General features: G+C 39.6%; 1 protein-coding gene across 4 annotated transcripts in view; it reads left to right on the top strand.

Annotated features, from left to right (window-relative positions):
* Nucleotides 1-15,566, top strand: part of NAA16 (N-alpha-acetyltransferase 16, NatA auxiliary subunit) — a 107,880-nt gene that overhangs the window by 84,071 nt on the left and 8,243 nt on the right. Inside the window, exons 12-15 of one of the 4 annotated variants that reach the window (XR_013543690.1) lie at nucleotides 2,107-2,209; nucleotides 6,614-6,766; nucleotides 12,236-12,364; nucleotides 13,114-13,327. Coding sequence is in view for 1 of the 4 variants with exons in the window: in XM_020804244.3 (XP_020659903.3) it covers nucleotides 6,614-6,766; nucleotides 12,236-12,364; nucleotides 13,114-13,327 (496 nt within the window). In the remaining 3 variants the exon portion in view is untranslated. Of the gene's footprint in view, nucleotides 1-2,106; nucleotides 2,210-6,613; nucleotides 6,767-12,235; nucleotides 12,373-13,113; nucleotides 13,328-15,566 lie in introns of all 4 variants that reach the window. The other 3 variants (XR_013543691.1, XR_013543689.1, XM_020804244.3) reach the window with 3 other exon arrangements.

Below are 15,566 nucleotides of genomic sequence, written 5' to 3'. Positions count from 1 at the left end.
CTATGATAATGATGTTATTTACACCACATCTTCCCGATAGCAATCCACATAGCCACAGAAGAGAACTCCCTTGCAGATTACCTCAGCCACTTGTCATTGAGGACGAATGGTCCCTAAACGACACCATCTTCAATATCTTGTGCGACCGCCAGGGCACTCCTGCCATCAATGTTTTCGCCTCACGAGCAAATGCCAACATGATTGTTCCCGAGCCGGTGCCAACAAAAATTCATTTGGAGACTCATTCATGATAGACTGGGACAGAGACCTTCTCTATCTATTCCCTCCCATACTACTCATACAGAAAGCTATCATTCGACTCCATCAATTCCAGTCCGATGTAATCCTCCTGGCCCCGTGGTGGCCAAGGCAACTGTGGTTTCTTCACCTCACGTCTATGTCAACAGATTCATTCAGGCTCCCTCTGACCCCCAATCTTCTCACACAGGACAACGGAATGATATACCACCCAGACATACCATCTCTGAATCTGACAGCCTGGAGGATACTCCTGCCATAAAGAACATGCTTGATACAGCTTGAAAGCCCTCGACCCAGCTGCTATATCAAAATAAATGGAAAGCATTCATCTCCTTCACTGATTCACACAACTTACCTGCAACACCAGTCTCTTTGAAAACTTTACTGACCTTTCTCCTTCATCTGTTTAACTTCATACTCTCTTACTCCACTCTGAAAGTGTACATCTCAGCTATCATAGCTCATCAACCTCCCAACTCTAAATCAACTAAACTCTTTTTTCACCCGACTGTAAAAAGATTTCTTAAAGGACTCAACAATATTCATTGTCCACGCCAATGTATCATCCCTCAGTGGTCCCTACAGCTTGTTCTCAATATACTTATGCGCCCTCCCTTTGAACCGACGGCTATGTGCAATCTCAAATTGTTATCACTGAAAAATTCCTTCCTGGTAGCAATAACATCCACTAAACTCGCTGCGCTCCATTCTGATCCACCCTTTATCCAGTTCCATCTGGATAAGATCACATTATACTTTGATATCTCTTTCTTACCCAAAGTTGTATCAGAATTTCATCTTAATCAGCCAATTATCTTGCCAACTCTCTTTCCATCACTGTCAACACAGACTTTTTCTATGCTTTCATGGTTTCTATGCTTTCATAAAGGGGCACCAGCTTCCCCACAATCTATTTCTAGATGGATTGTCCAAACTATATCACTGGCATACGAGTTATCAGGCAAATCATCTCCTGAACACTTAACAGCACATCCCACCAGAGTGCTGTCAATGTCCACTGCCCTCCAGCATGTAATTGAACTCCCTCGTATCTGCAGTGTGGCCACATGGTCTACTCCATTGACCTTTATTAGGGATTACTGTTTAGATGTCAGAGCACGGAGTTTTGGCAGAGCTGTCTTGGCATCCTTCCTATTGTGACGTCCCACCATCTGGTAAGTGAATCTTGCCAGTCACCCATTTGTGTGCATTCACAGAGGCCACGAAGAAGAAAAAGATGTTACCTACCTGTAACCATAGTTCTTCTAGTGGTCCTCTGTGAATACACACATCCCACACATCCTCCCCTCTGTCTGTCACATTTTATCTTAAATAGTTCTCTTACCCAGCGGACAATTATCAGGAACTGAGGGGACTTAGGATAGGCGGAGCATGCGCTCCACAGGGGAACGTCCCACTAATCACATGTTTTTAAGCTCTAGAAACTTGTGAGATGTTCAGCGCAGGCGCAGAACAACCTAATTGTGTGGATTCACAGAGGACCACTAGAAGAACTATGGTTACAGGTAGGTAACCTCTTTTTTTAAAGAGCTGAATGTGATTTAGCCCCGAAGCCTTCTCAGTGACAAATAGTAGCATGGCATCGATTTTAATTAGTAGCAGTTTTAAAAGTATTAGTTCCTTTACAATATCCCAAACATGTTTTCACTTATGATGATTCCGTGAAATAATCTAGTAACTCTTCCCTTGTCATATCGTTGTCTTATAAATCAAATTGTTGTTTTCCACAAAACTAGTACAGGAATTACAATTCCAAACTCACTTCAATCCTCTCTGGGCGGTTTTATAATTCAGTTACTCAGAATACATTGTCCCCAACCCTAGTGAGCTGGATACTCAATTTACTGACCTCTGAAGGATGGAAGGCTGAGACAACCTTCAATACAAATGAAGAGCTTGCCATGTTATTGATAGTTCTTTTGCTCTGGTATGAAAATATTTGTTCTACCCACATATTGCTGTGGTATTTTATCACTTCTGGATTTTTGTTTATAGAAGCAATTGGTTTAAGCTGTTATTGCTGTCTTACTGTTTGTGTTACCTTATTATATAAGTGTTTTTAAAAAGCATTTTCTCCTTAACTGGAGGAGGGCTGTTTATCTGGGGAATATCACCTCAGTTCCCTAACAAGTCAGCCTCATAAACCAGGGTTTGTTCTTTGTTTATGATTGTACTTTGTTAGGAAAGCAACGAACATACTTCTTTATTTACTCTAATACAAATTGTCAACAATTTTGGCATAGTGTGGCATGCAAACATAGCCACTGTTTGCAAGACGTTTAAGCATTCCCAGAATTCTGTTCAACATGAAGAAGTTTTGATTATCACATATTTTCATATTCTGGGGTCGGGTGGGGTTTTGATTTATGTTTTTAAATTTTAATCAGTATTTTTTGAGATTACCGTATTTTTCACTCCATAAGATGCAACTCAGCATAACACACAGCTAATTTTTAGAAGAAGAAAACAGGAAGTAAATATTCTGAACCAAATAGTGTACTAAAGTTGTATAGTATCTCTATAGGCAGAATGGTCCCACGTGAGGAGGTCTATTACTTTATATAATACATTTTGAATTATGTTCACCATTAGGGGAGTGAAATAGATACCCCAAGGCGCAATACATCAGTGTAAAGTATCAAAAATTCAAGTTTAAGATACCATTAGAGTGGGTTGCTTTTAATAGTATGACAAATCTCAAAAGAACTAAAAGCCTTTCACTCAGTGAGCAACTGAAATAAATCCTCGTCGTCGTCGTCGTTTAGTCATGTCCGACTCTTCGTGACCTCATGGACCAGAGCACGCCAGGCCCTCCTATCTTCCACTGCCTCCCGTAGTTCTGTCAATTTCATGTTGGTTGCTTTGCAGACACTGTCCAGCCATCTCGTCCTCTGTTGTCCCCTTCTCCTCTTGCCGTCACACTTTCCTAACATCAATGTCTTTTCCAAGGAGTCTTCTCTTCTCATGAGATGGCCAAAGTACTGGAGCCTCAGCTTCAGGATCTGCCCTTCCAGTGAGCACTCAGGGTTGATTTCCTTTAGAATTGATAGGTTTCTTCTCCTTGCAGTCCAGGAGACTCTCAAGAGCCTCCTCCAGCACCACAATTCAAAGGCATCAATGCTTTCTTTATGGTCCAGCTCTCACTTCCATACTTCACGACAGGAAAAACCATAGCTTTGACTATTCGGACTTTTGTTGGCGAGGTGGTGTCTCTGTTTTTTCAGATGCTGTCAAGGTTTTTCATTGCTTTCCTCCCAAGAAGCAGGCATCTTTTAATTTTGTGGCTGCTGTCTCCATCTGCAGTGATCATGGAGCCCAATAAAGTAAAATCTGTCACTGCCTCCATATCTTCCCCTTCTATTTCCCAGGAGGTGATGGGACCAGTGGCCATAATTTTTTTTGATGTTGCGTTTCAGGCCGTTTTTTGCACTCTCCTCTTTCACCCTCATTACAAGGTTCTTTAATTCCTTCTCACTTTCTGCCATTAGAGTGGTATCATCTGCATATCGGAGGTTGTTGATATTTCTTCCTTCAATCTTAATTCCAGTTTGGGATTCCTCCAGTCCAGCCTTCCGCATGATGTAGTCTGCATATAAGTTAAATAAGCAGGGGGACAATATACAGCCTTGTCGTACTGTTTTCCCAATTTTGAAGCAATCCGTTGTTCCATATCCAGTTCTAACTGTTGCTTCCTGTCCCACATATAGGTTTCTCAGGAGATAGACAAGGTGGTCAGGCACTCTCATTTCTTTAAGGACTTGCCATAGTTTGCTGTGGTCCACACAGTCAAAGGCTTTTGCATAGTCAATGAAGCAGAAGTAGATATTTTTCTGGAACTCTCTGGCTTTCTCCATAATCCAGCGCATGTTAGCAATTTGGTCTCTAGTTCCTCTGCCCCTTCGGAATCCAGCTTGTACTTCTGGGAGTTCTCGGTCCACATACTGCTGAAGCCTACCTTGTAGGATTTTGAGCATAACCTTGCTAGCGTGTGAAATGAGTGTAATTGTATGGTTGTTGGAGCATTCTTTGGCACTGCCTTTCTTTGGGATTGGGATGTAGACTGATCTTTTCCAATCCTCTGGCCACTGTTGAGCTTTCCAAACTTGCTGGCATATTGAATGTAGCACCTTAACATCATCATCTTTTAAGATTTTAAATAGTTCAACTGGAATGTCATCGCCTCCACTGGCCTTGTTGTTAGCCAGGCTGTCTAAGGCCCACTTGACTTCACTCTCCAGGATGTCTGGCTCAAGGTCAGCAACTACATTGTCTGGGTTGTCCGGGCTATCCAAATCTTTCTGATATAATTCCTCTGTGTATTCTTGCCACCTCTTCTTGATGTCTTCTGCTTCTGTTAGGTTCCTCCCATTTTTGTCCTTTATCATGTTCATCTTTGCCCAAAATGTTCCTCTAATATCTCCAAGTTTCCTGAACAGATCTCTGGTTTTTCCTTTTCTGTTAATTTCCTCTATCTCTTTGCATTATTCATTTAATAAGGCCCTCTTGTCTCTCCTTGCTATTCTTTGGAAGTCTGCATTCAGTTTTCTGTAACTTTCCCTATCTCCCTTGCATTTTGTTTTCCTTCTCTTCTCTGCTATTTGTAAGGCCTCGTTGGACATCCACTTTGCTTTCTTGCATTTCCTTTTCTTTGGGATGGTTTTTGTTGCTGCCTCCTGTACAATGTTACGAGTCTTTATCCAAAATTCTTCAGGCACTCTGTCCACCAGATCGAGTTCCTTAAATCTGTTCTTTACTTCCACTGTGTGTTCATAAGGGATTTGGTTTAGATTATACCTGAGGAGCCCAGTGGTTTTTCCCACTCTCTTCAGTCTAAGCTTGAATTTTGCTTAGACTGCAGAGAATATAATCAATCTGATTACGGTATTGCCCATCTGGTGATTTCCATGTATAGAGTCGCCTCTTGTGTTGTTGGAAAAGAGTGTTTGTGATGACCAGCTTGTTCTCTTGACAAAACTCTATTAGCCTTTGCCCTGCTTCGTTCTGAACTCCAAGGCCAAACTTCCCTGTATTTCCTTTTATCTCTTGGCTCCCTACTTTAGCATTCCAGTCCCCTAGAATGAGAAGAACATCTTTCTTTGGTGTCAGTTCTAGAAAGTGTTGTAAGTCTTCATAAAATTGTTCAGTTTCAGTCTCCTCAGCAATGGTGGTTGGTGCATAAACTTGGATTATTGTGATGTTGGAAGGTCTGCCTTGGATTCGTATTGACATCATTCTATCATTTTTGAGATTGTATCCCATTACAGCTTTTCCCACTCTTTTGTTGACTATGAAGGCTACTCCATTCATTCTATGGGATTCTTGCCCACAGTAGTAGATACGATAATCATCTGAGCTGAATTCGCCCATTCCTGTCCATTTTAGTTCACTGATGCCCAGGATGTCTATGTTTATTCTTGCCATCTCCTGTTTGACCACCTCCAATTTCCCAAGGTTCACAGATCTTACATTCCAGGTTCCTGTGCAGTATTTTTCTTTGCAGCATTGGACTTTCCTTTCACTTCCAGGCACATCCACAGCTGAGCGTCCTTTCGGTTTTGGCACAACCACTTCATTAGCTCTGGAGCTACTTGTCCTCCGCTTTTCCTCAGTAGCATGTTGGACACCTTTCAACCTGAGGGGCCCATCTTCCAGCATCATATCTTTTAATAAATCCTATCTTTTACCAAAAATGCCTCATGTGCCCCTTAATGTCACCAGTCAGCAATCCAGCCAGGAATTTCTCTGTATTATGTTATTTACGGTACCTAGATGATTCTTCTCCCTTCCTCCGTGGAGCTCTCCTCTTTCTCTCTCTCTCTGCTTCCCCCGGCGTCTGGGCTGGTCACATGATCCGGCTGCCCAGTAAGCAGTGCTGGTCCTACAGGGCTGCTACGGATGCCCTGTAGTATCAGCGCTACTAATGAGTACAGTACTGGGGGGTCTGTTAAGCCACCACCATTTTGCCTAGTCCCAGCAAGCTTGAGACAGCGTCCTTCTAGATCAGCGTTGTTAAAAATGTGTAACTATCAGACTGACCACTAGAGGGAACCAAACACAATGTATTTTCTTCATAAGACGCACAGACTTTCCACCTCACTTTTTTGGAAGAGAAAAGTGTGTCTTATGGAGCAGAAAATACGCTGTATTTTTCATAATGATGCATGATTGTCCTTTTTTTAAAAAAAGGTTACTAGTCTTTTTAAAAGGACTTATTTCTGTGAAATGCCATTGTCAGAATGTGTATAATGTAATTGACATGGTATAGGTTTTATAATAAAATAAAATCAATAGTAATTAAATGAAAACAAAATTCTTCCATTTCACTGAACAGCATGTAGGCAATGTCAAGGAGGCTGCCAAATGGATGGATGAAGCACAATCACTGGATACAGCTGATAGATTCATCAATTCCAAATGTGCAAAATATATGCTACGAGCAAATATGGTGAAAGATGCAGAGGAAATGTGTTCGAAGTTCACAAGGGTAGGAATGATTACTTTTAATTGAGGTTGATGGTGAATATATTTGAAAACTTAATAATTATATTTGTCAGATTCAAAACATTAACTTTAACTTCTAATTTCTTAGCTTTCTGAACCAATGTCATGGGTTATCTTCTTACAATTAGTTTTTTTTATTCAGTTACGATTTGGGGTAGAAGAAATATTTTGAAAAACTATATAAACACAGTCAGTATCCTTTTCCATAGTGGAGGTGATGTCATTGGCAGCAACAGATTGTTTCAGTCTTGGGTTGTGCACAGCGCTCATGCAGTGAGATGAAATGAAAGCCTGGACTTTTTAATTAGTAGCCATTTGCCACTGCATAGAGCTACACAACCAGATTTTGGCCATTAATTGGAGATGTTTAAGGGGAAAAAGGAGAAAAAAGGAAAAACAAAATATTGTGGCACATTAATAATTGCCAGATTTGTTTCAATTTAAATGTTTGATTATCAAAATTCATTTCCTCTGGCATGTTGATACAGGAATTTCAGGATAATAGCAGAATATGCATTTGCTCAGCAAAGGGAATTCCTTTGCCAGAAAGAATATGTGACAGAATTTTGTAGCCTTTGCCTTGTTGCACCAACAATAGAAATCATTAATGCTTATATTTTGAGCAAAATTTGTTACTTTTTGACAAATCCAGCAAAGTAAATTGTGGTATGCTGACCCAATCAAAAGACACCTCTGGCTGTAAGAAAAGGATAGGAAAGTGGAGAGGGCACTAAGAAGGCTGGAGTCCTGAGCCCTCTCTTAAAGTGGTCTGAAGCTCCAGTCATTCCCAGACTACAGTTTGAGAAATGTTCTCCTACAGTGTTATATTATTTATTTCAGTTTCATGTCTATGCCCCTTTTCTGTTATAAAGGGACTTAAGGTGGCTCAGAAGAATTAAAATGCACCTAGTGCTAAAAAGTACAATGAATGTACCATTTAAAAGCAACTAGATATTGATCATAAAATTTTAAATGCACACTTGAATGAATTGCCCAGCTAGTTATAATTTCTTTGTAATCTCATGTATCTGATTTATAACTAGCTGGGTAATTCATTGACTAGCTGCAGAGCCACACGTCAGGAGTCCACTTCTCCACTTTTCCATCCAAGAGAAGAACCAACCTGTGTGGACTTGGGCAGACTACGCACTCCCAGAGGGCCCCCAGGAGAAGGGAATGATAAACCATTTCTCTGATTCAACCAACATGATGGCATACAATTCATGCTAGTATTAGTGTTAGTATTATTATTATTGGAGAAACCTACTTGTTGACGTACAGGATCTGAGGAGAAAATTACACTTGCCACTGCATGGATGCATATTTTGCATGAATATGTAAGACATAGATATGTCTAGTTACTAGGGGAACAGTGGCTGCTGTCCTAATCTCCTGCTTCACCCCATCTCCCTCTCTACTATCACACCCAGTAGTCACCTAAATAGCTTTGCCGGCATGCCACTTTATTGCTTCCTGCACTAAGCATTGCCAGGGCTTTTCCAACAGAATATTCTGAATCAACACAATAGTCATAATTGCTTGGAATATTCCTGTATGCTACATTTAATATGTTCTGGAATCATTGGGAGGCAACAGTGAAGATGAGCACTCTCACTCCCATAATTGGCCCTGATTTGGCATCATGGAGCTAATTAGGGAGGGGTTGGGCTATCCCTTCACCAGTCATAGCTGTCAGCCAACAAAGGTGAGGCAGAGCCCTCCAGTTTCGTTGCGTATACCCCAAGAACAGCATCATTAGAAACATTATCCGTGGTCTCTTTGAGATTTTTTAACTCCCGAGATTGCTAGGTTCTTCTTTCCTTTTTAATCCTTGGTTTGGACTTCTTTGGTATTTATTTTTTTTTTTACTTTCTTATATTTTATTTAGATTTTTTATATTTTATTTAGATTTTTTTTCCTACATACAAAAAAAAATCTCTACCAACCCTACACACAAAACAAACAAATAAACAAACAGAGACAGTACACCTAAATCAAAAATGCAAACAGACAAACCCCCACATATATAGGCGGGGGGAAGCATTTCCATACAATGTTATCCATTCTTAAAAAAACCTGACTGTACCAACCTTCTTACTTTATAAGAATTCCAAAATATCATTCGTCCTAGAATTGTACAAATTCTAATAATTATTTCTCTTACATCCTTGGCTACCAATTATTTCTTGGAAGATCAATACTACCATCATGTAAAACTCCACATTTCAGCAATAAACATCATCATTAAAGAAACAAAAGCAAAGTAAAACCACACAAAATATATCCAACATTGGCTACCTAATCATATTATACTTCATATGTGTTTAGTATCTTATATAAAGGCATTAATTATCCTCCTACACTATATTCCTTTCTATTTTTAATCTATGCACATATAAAGTTTTATATAAAAAATTTCACATGATATCAATATTTCAGAGAATAGGTATGTTATGTATCTCTCACATTATAGATTGATTGTGTTACAATGATATCCCAATTTCATATTTCATCAAAATTAAACATTAGTTCCTTTTTTTTCTAGTTTTAAAATGCCACCTATAAAAACCTATTAGGCTATTTTCTCTCTGATTTGAAGTTTCCCCAATTTTCATGTCCATTTGGAGCCAAGGAATGTCTAATTTGTAATCATATTTCAACTCTTCCTTCTCGCTTCTTCGATCTGCATAAACACCCATCAAATTCGGACATCTCTCATCCACCAGGGCCTTCTTTGGTATTTTGACTAGCTTACCACTCAAGTCATCATTTTGACAATTTTTTCCTTGATTCCTTCTTTGAAAATAGTCTTGCAGGGTTCCTTTGCAACCGCTATTCCCCACAGTTTTTCCTCTGGTTTAGAATGACATTGCTCACAACCAGTCTTCAGTATTGACCTGAGACACGGTTCTGCCGTTCCTGAGAACAGTACAATGACTCACCTTTTTCTTCCCCTTCTTCTCTGGTGCCACTGGTCTCCTCAGTAGATCTTTTGGTTGGAGATACCACTCTACTTTGTCTTATGGATGACATCAAGTCCTTAAAGAAGCTAACATTTAAGGATGGATAAATCCATCAGCACAGAATTTAAAGTTCAGCTCTCTCTAGTGATAGACCCACTGTTCCAAACATGTGCAGAACCAGATTGTGGCTCCTCTTATGGTGCCCTTGCTGGCAATCACATATTATTTCATTAGTGGGTTCTGCAGAAAGCACAGCTTCACTTGCATTGTGAACAAAACAGTCTTCCATGTCTGCAACTTCAATGAAAATCAAAAATCTAGAGTCCAAGAGGAACAACAAAGTTTTCTGTTTCAGCAGCCTGCACTGAACTCTGTTGTTGAAATATGCCAAACCAAGAGCAAACCATTCCCTTCTTCTGGGGGCACCCTGGGACCGTGGAGTTTTCCAACGGTTACACAGGCTGTCTCTTCCTAGGAAGCACATTGGGGAATCAAAGTCCCAGTCAGATCCTTACACCACTGAACTATCCAGTCAGCTGAAAATGGACTCTCTCTTTTAAAGTCACAAGAACTGCCCATAAAATATGTATCGGTGCATTATCACAGTCCTCACTTGTCTAGTGTCCTGTGGGCACCAGTCCTCCTCCAGTTACAGGTAACACAACTTAACTTCTTTTTTTAGATTAGCTGTTCAAGTTTCTTGATAACACTGTTGTTTCTTCAGGCAGTCTAAATAAAAACATTTATCTGTTCTGTTGCCTCCCCCTCCCCTTTTTTAAAAAAAAAGTCAAAACAGTTTTTGAGTTTTTGAGTTGCTGTGGATCAGGATGCTAGTGCATGGGTAAGGAGCTGTCATTCTGTGCTACCTGCCGTTGTTTTCATCTGGATGCTTCGTGTGCAGCCCACGTTACAGCTGGATTCCTTTTTGACAGTATACATTTCAGACTGGGACATAGTGAGGGTGTAGCAAGTTAAAGGTTACCCTTCCCGCACACCCACCGGACTGTCAATACACGTTTTTGACCCTGAGCAGTCATATTGCATTATTTTTTAAAAAAATAGGCACTGTATATAGAATCCTCTAGCTTTTTCCTTGAATTTCAAATTCCTCTGAAAATAATACATTACAGGCAGCATTTTAGTCTCAGAGTGAAATGGCACACATAACATACCTTTGGCCAGTTTCTGTTGCCATTGCCTTAATATATTAAAAAAACAAAACCCTCAAGAAGCCTCACCAAATTAACATATGATTGCCTTCCTCAAAAATTAACTTTCACAAGCATAGCAAAAATGCACCTTATGTGTGAACAAAAAAATTGATAAATGTTAAGTACAGCATACTGTAACTTGCTGTACCTGTAGCAATGTTGGCTCAATTATGTATCTCTCCTAGTGCATCATGGATATCAGATTTTAAGTTCTGTAGGTGCCATTTCTGTAACCAAGAGAATTTTGAAGCTTACCAGAATGAAACTTCCATTGTGAGTTGCCCTTAACTAAAAGTTCATTCTTATGCTCATTTAGTACCCATCTGCCTCAGAGGAGGCCCAATGAACTCAGTGAATTTTAGTTTTGAGTAGATAGGCATGGGGAGACTTTGTTAGCATGATACGTTGTCTTTGCACTTAACAGACTCTTCATTGTTGAAATTCCTTGGCTAAAATCTTCTTATTTCTGCTACATACACTTGTGGAAAGGCAATGATGTCACCAGCAGAGACTGATTTTCAGTAATTAAAAACCTCTTGCTTCTATCCTGTACCTTTTCTGACTCCCATGTAATCCCTTTCATTGCATGGAGCCGGTGGGAAAAAAGAAGGAAGTTTTTAATTACGTAAAATCACCACCACCAGATAATGTTAGTAGCAGGGCAGGGTGAGGTTTTCCTTAATTAAAAACTTCTTCCTTTTATCCTGCAGCTCCCACAGTTTTCATATAATGAAGGGAATTAAGCAGGAGTTGGAAGAGCCATAGGAAGTAGGAAATTTCTAATTACATTATCACCCATTCATGGGCGTAAGTTATACCATAGGACTTAAGCCCCTATGTTCTTGAGCTGCCAGTTATTAACATGCTAGTTTGCCTTCATAGATATTATAGATATTAACACATCAAACAAGCTACTAAGTGGGAAATATTGTTTGGCCACTTAGAATGCCTCCTTCTTCCTTGCCCCTCTCTAACAGTGAAAATGCTAATTATCCAAATGATATGTTAAAAGTCCCATGACTTTCCATTTAATATAATAGAAAATTTTAGAAGACAAAATTGTATTCTAAAAATGAAGGAAGTAGATACTTCAAATATTGAAAAACCCAGAAATCTGTAATTCAGATAATTATATAAATGCAGTTTCCTAGTTGCTAAAAATATTTTATAGTGTATCTTGGTTTTCTAGATATATAGCAGGATAGTTATTCCTCTCTCTCTCTCTCTCTGTCTCTCATACATACACCATTCATTCATTCATTCATTCATTCCCCCCAGGAAGGAACATCTGCAATGGAGAATCTCAATGAAATGCAGTGTATGTGGTTCCAGACAGAATGTGCTTTAGCTTTTCAGAGATTAGGCAAATATGGGGATGCCTTGAAAAAATGCCATGAAGTGGAGAGGGTAAGTAGGTAAACAAATTGTTTTTTCCCCTGATTATCATTTTCTTTAAGGGACCTGGGCTTTCTTATTGTACCAACTGAGGATTTTAAAAAAAAAATAAATAAAAAAAAATCAGTTTTGAAAGACATCAATGATTCCCAGACAAGTCTTACTATAAATTATACATGGGACTATTTGTTAATTATAATTTAGAGTGAAACTACAAGCAATCTTTTTTTTAGTAAATGGGAAAATAAGTAGTGCCCTCTGCCCAGTCAGCAGTTCATTTTATAAGAGAACTGGTTGGAGCGAGGGAGGGAGAGTGGTAGATCCAGTTGATCCCATCCTTAATGGAACTTCCTGAAGTACATAGCTTTGACCTGGGACTGAAATGCCTACAAAAGATTAGAAATTAAATTAGTATTAAATGCAGATGTTAACCCTGCTTCCGCATATCTTCTCCCCACATTCTTGCATTATAGTTCAGTGCAAGTTGAAATTATAGTATGAGAAAGGATGTAGGTAGTGTCCTGCTCAGCATACTGTGACCAGTGAATGGGTGTCTGTTTGTAGGTAGGACTCTCACAAATGAAACTGGAGCAAGATTCTTTGGGATATGTGTTTTTATTCATTGTGATGCACTTAGTAGTTACACAGAAGTCAAGCTGTTTTTACACTGTGTTTTGAATCCTAAAATGTTAAAGTGAGCTAAAAGTTAAAAAGTAAACGACATTATGAAAATAGCACCCTTTTAATGTTTGTTGTTTAAGCACTTTTTTGAGATAACAGATGATCAGTTTGACTTCCATACATACTGCATGAGAAAGATGACGCTGCGTGCCTACGTTGATCTCTTGAGATTGGAAGATGTTCTCAGAAAACACGCCTTCTATTTCAAAGCTGCTCGGTCAGCAACTGAAATATACTTGAAGCTACATGATAATCCACTAGCCAATGAAAGCAAAGAACAAGAAGTAAATTCAGGTATTTAAGCAATAACTGAGTTCAATATACTTTTTCAAAAAGCTTTGTACAGGTCTTTAACTTTGAGAATTTTAAAGGCTTTCATTTCTCCATTTAATAATTTTTCATTCAAAACTAAAATGTAATGCTAATTTTTAAAATAATAATGGGGAGGGGAGTTTTTTTAAAGAAAAATTCAAATTGGCGTGGTAGTCAGGAAGAGGAATGCTTGTTTTAGAGCAGGGTGAATGATGGACAATATGTAGCCCACAGATCATATTATTTATTTTGAAAAAAATGTGCTTCAGAAAGTCCCATAATGTTCTCTAGGGGCATGGAAGGCAATTTTGGCATGTTTTGAGCTGGGCCTAGTAGCCCTGTCCTGTCTGTTTCACTCTGAATCCAGAAAAGTTTTTAAATTTAATTTTTAAATAAACATTGGCCACAAAAAACATTTTGGAAGAAAAATAGGGGACATCAGCGCCCAAAGGTCGAGGGGTGTGTGTGTGCCTTTTGAACACTGCCCAGCCTCGTTCTAGAAACATATGGGACATTGTGGATTTCCTAGGCTTGAGGTGTTGTAGCATGTACAGCAGGGATGGACGAAACACCTGTTGAGATCTAAGTTCACTCCCCAGCAACCCCGGCAACCCCTATTTTAAACCCCCAAGACATCCAGCTTTACTCTTTAGACAGCATAGCAGTCAAAGCTGCCATGTTTTGTGGGACCTAGCATCTGTGCCTCTACACCCTAAGAAAGACCTGCCTTTTTTTACTGTATGCATTAGAGGATGCAAGAGGCTTTTGCAGTAAAATAAAGTGTTAAAAGGAGGTGTAGACTGAGGAGGACTGAGTGTAGCCTTTAAAGGTTAGAGATAAAAATGTTTATACCCCAGACCTGTAGAAATTGTCCATTTCACTCTACAGGGCACGATGGTAGCTGTTTGCTGCCCAGCTCCAGTCTTCAAAATTTCTTGTAGCAAATTTATTATTACAGTGATACCTCGACTTACAAACTTAATCTGTTCCGGAATGATGGTTGTAACTCGAAATGGTCTTAGGTCAAAGCACAATTTCCCATAGGAATTCATTGAAACCTCATTAATCATAAAAAAACAAAACAATAAATAAATAAATAAATAAAACATACAACACAGCAAGCCACATTGGAACGCACCGGGGCTGGAAGAAAATCACCAAAAAACAATGCAAGCCCCATCAGAACGTGCTGTGGCTGGGGGGAAAAATCACCAAAACAACAACACAGCAACCCCCCCCAACCCCCCCCCCCCAAAAAACACAGCAAGCCCCATTGGAATGTGCTGGGGCTGAAAAAAAATCACCCCCAAAACAGCACAGCAAGCCCCATTGCAATGCGCTGGGGCTGAAAAAAATCACCCCCCAAATCCCCAAAAAACACAGCAAGCCCCATTGGAAGGTGCTGGTGCTGAAAAAACAAACATACCAAAACACCAAAAAAATAAATAAATCACAACACAGAAACATAACACCCTCCCAGCCCAAACCCACCCTGCAAAACCCTGTATGTACTCACTCAGAAGCAAAAAGTAGCACCAGGCAGTCTGAAGCCTCCTCTACCCGTTGTGGTGAAAGAGCTACAAAGAAGCAGCCTCTTTGCTGACCAACGATTAGTACATTTGAATTCCCCACCTTTTTTCCAGTCGTAACTCGAAGCTCTGTTGCAAGTCGAAGCAAAATTTTGCGGCCAGAGCTGGTTCTAACTAAAAATAGTCGTAAGTCGGGATGTTCGTAAATCGAGGCACCACTGTACATCGATTTGTCAACCCTGTACACTCCAAATGCATTTGAGTTTTTGTTCATTTCTCTGCAAAAGACACAGCTATCCTTCTGAAAACCATTACAGAAATCATTACCTGTAGTGTAGTGCTTCAAGAGCATCCTTGCATAGTCATGTAAAATGTCTTCCAGCCTTATGCAGATGCTGTGATAATTGATTTGACTTTACTTCCCTATTTATAGACACAGTCATCTATTGAACATGTCAAATGGTGGGGCCAACATCCCAACCAAAACTTTAGCTCTGCATTAATGTCTGTGACTACATAGAAAACCACTGTTGATTCCATGAACAATAGAGCCTAACCTATACAAAAACCAGGAAGGTTGCATGTTTCAGAGAAAAATGATGTAGTATTAATGGGAGATTTCAATTATCCTGATACCTGTTGGGAGACAAATTCTGCCAAATACGACCTTCCAAGAAATTCCTGGGTTGTGT

The sequence above is a fragment of the Pogona vitticeps genome, chromosome 3 (assembly GCF_051106095.1).
Source record: "Pogona vitticeps strain Pit_001003342236 chromosome 3, PviZW2.1, whole genome shotgun sequence".
Classification (NCBI taxonomy): Eukaryota; Metazoa; Chordata; class Lepidosauria; order Squamata; family Agamidae; genus Pogona; species Pogona vitticeps.
The sequence above is the reverse complement of the archived record's forward strand: the minus strand, read 5'-3'. Positions and strand labels throughout refer to the sequence as shown.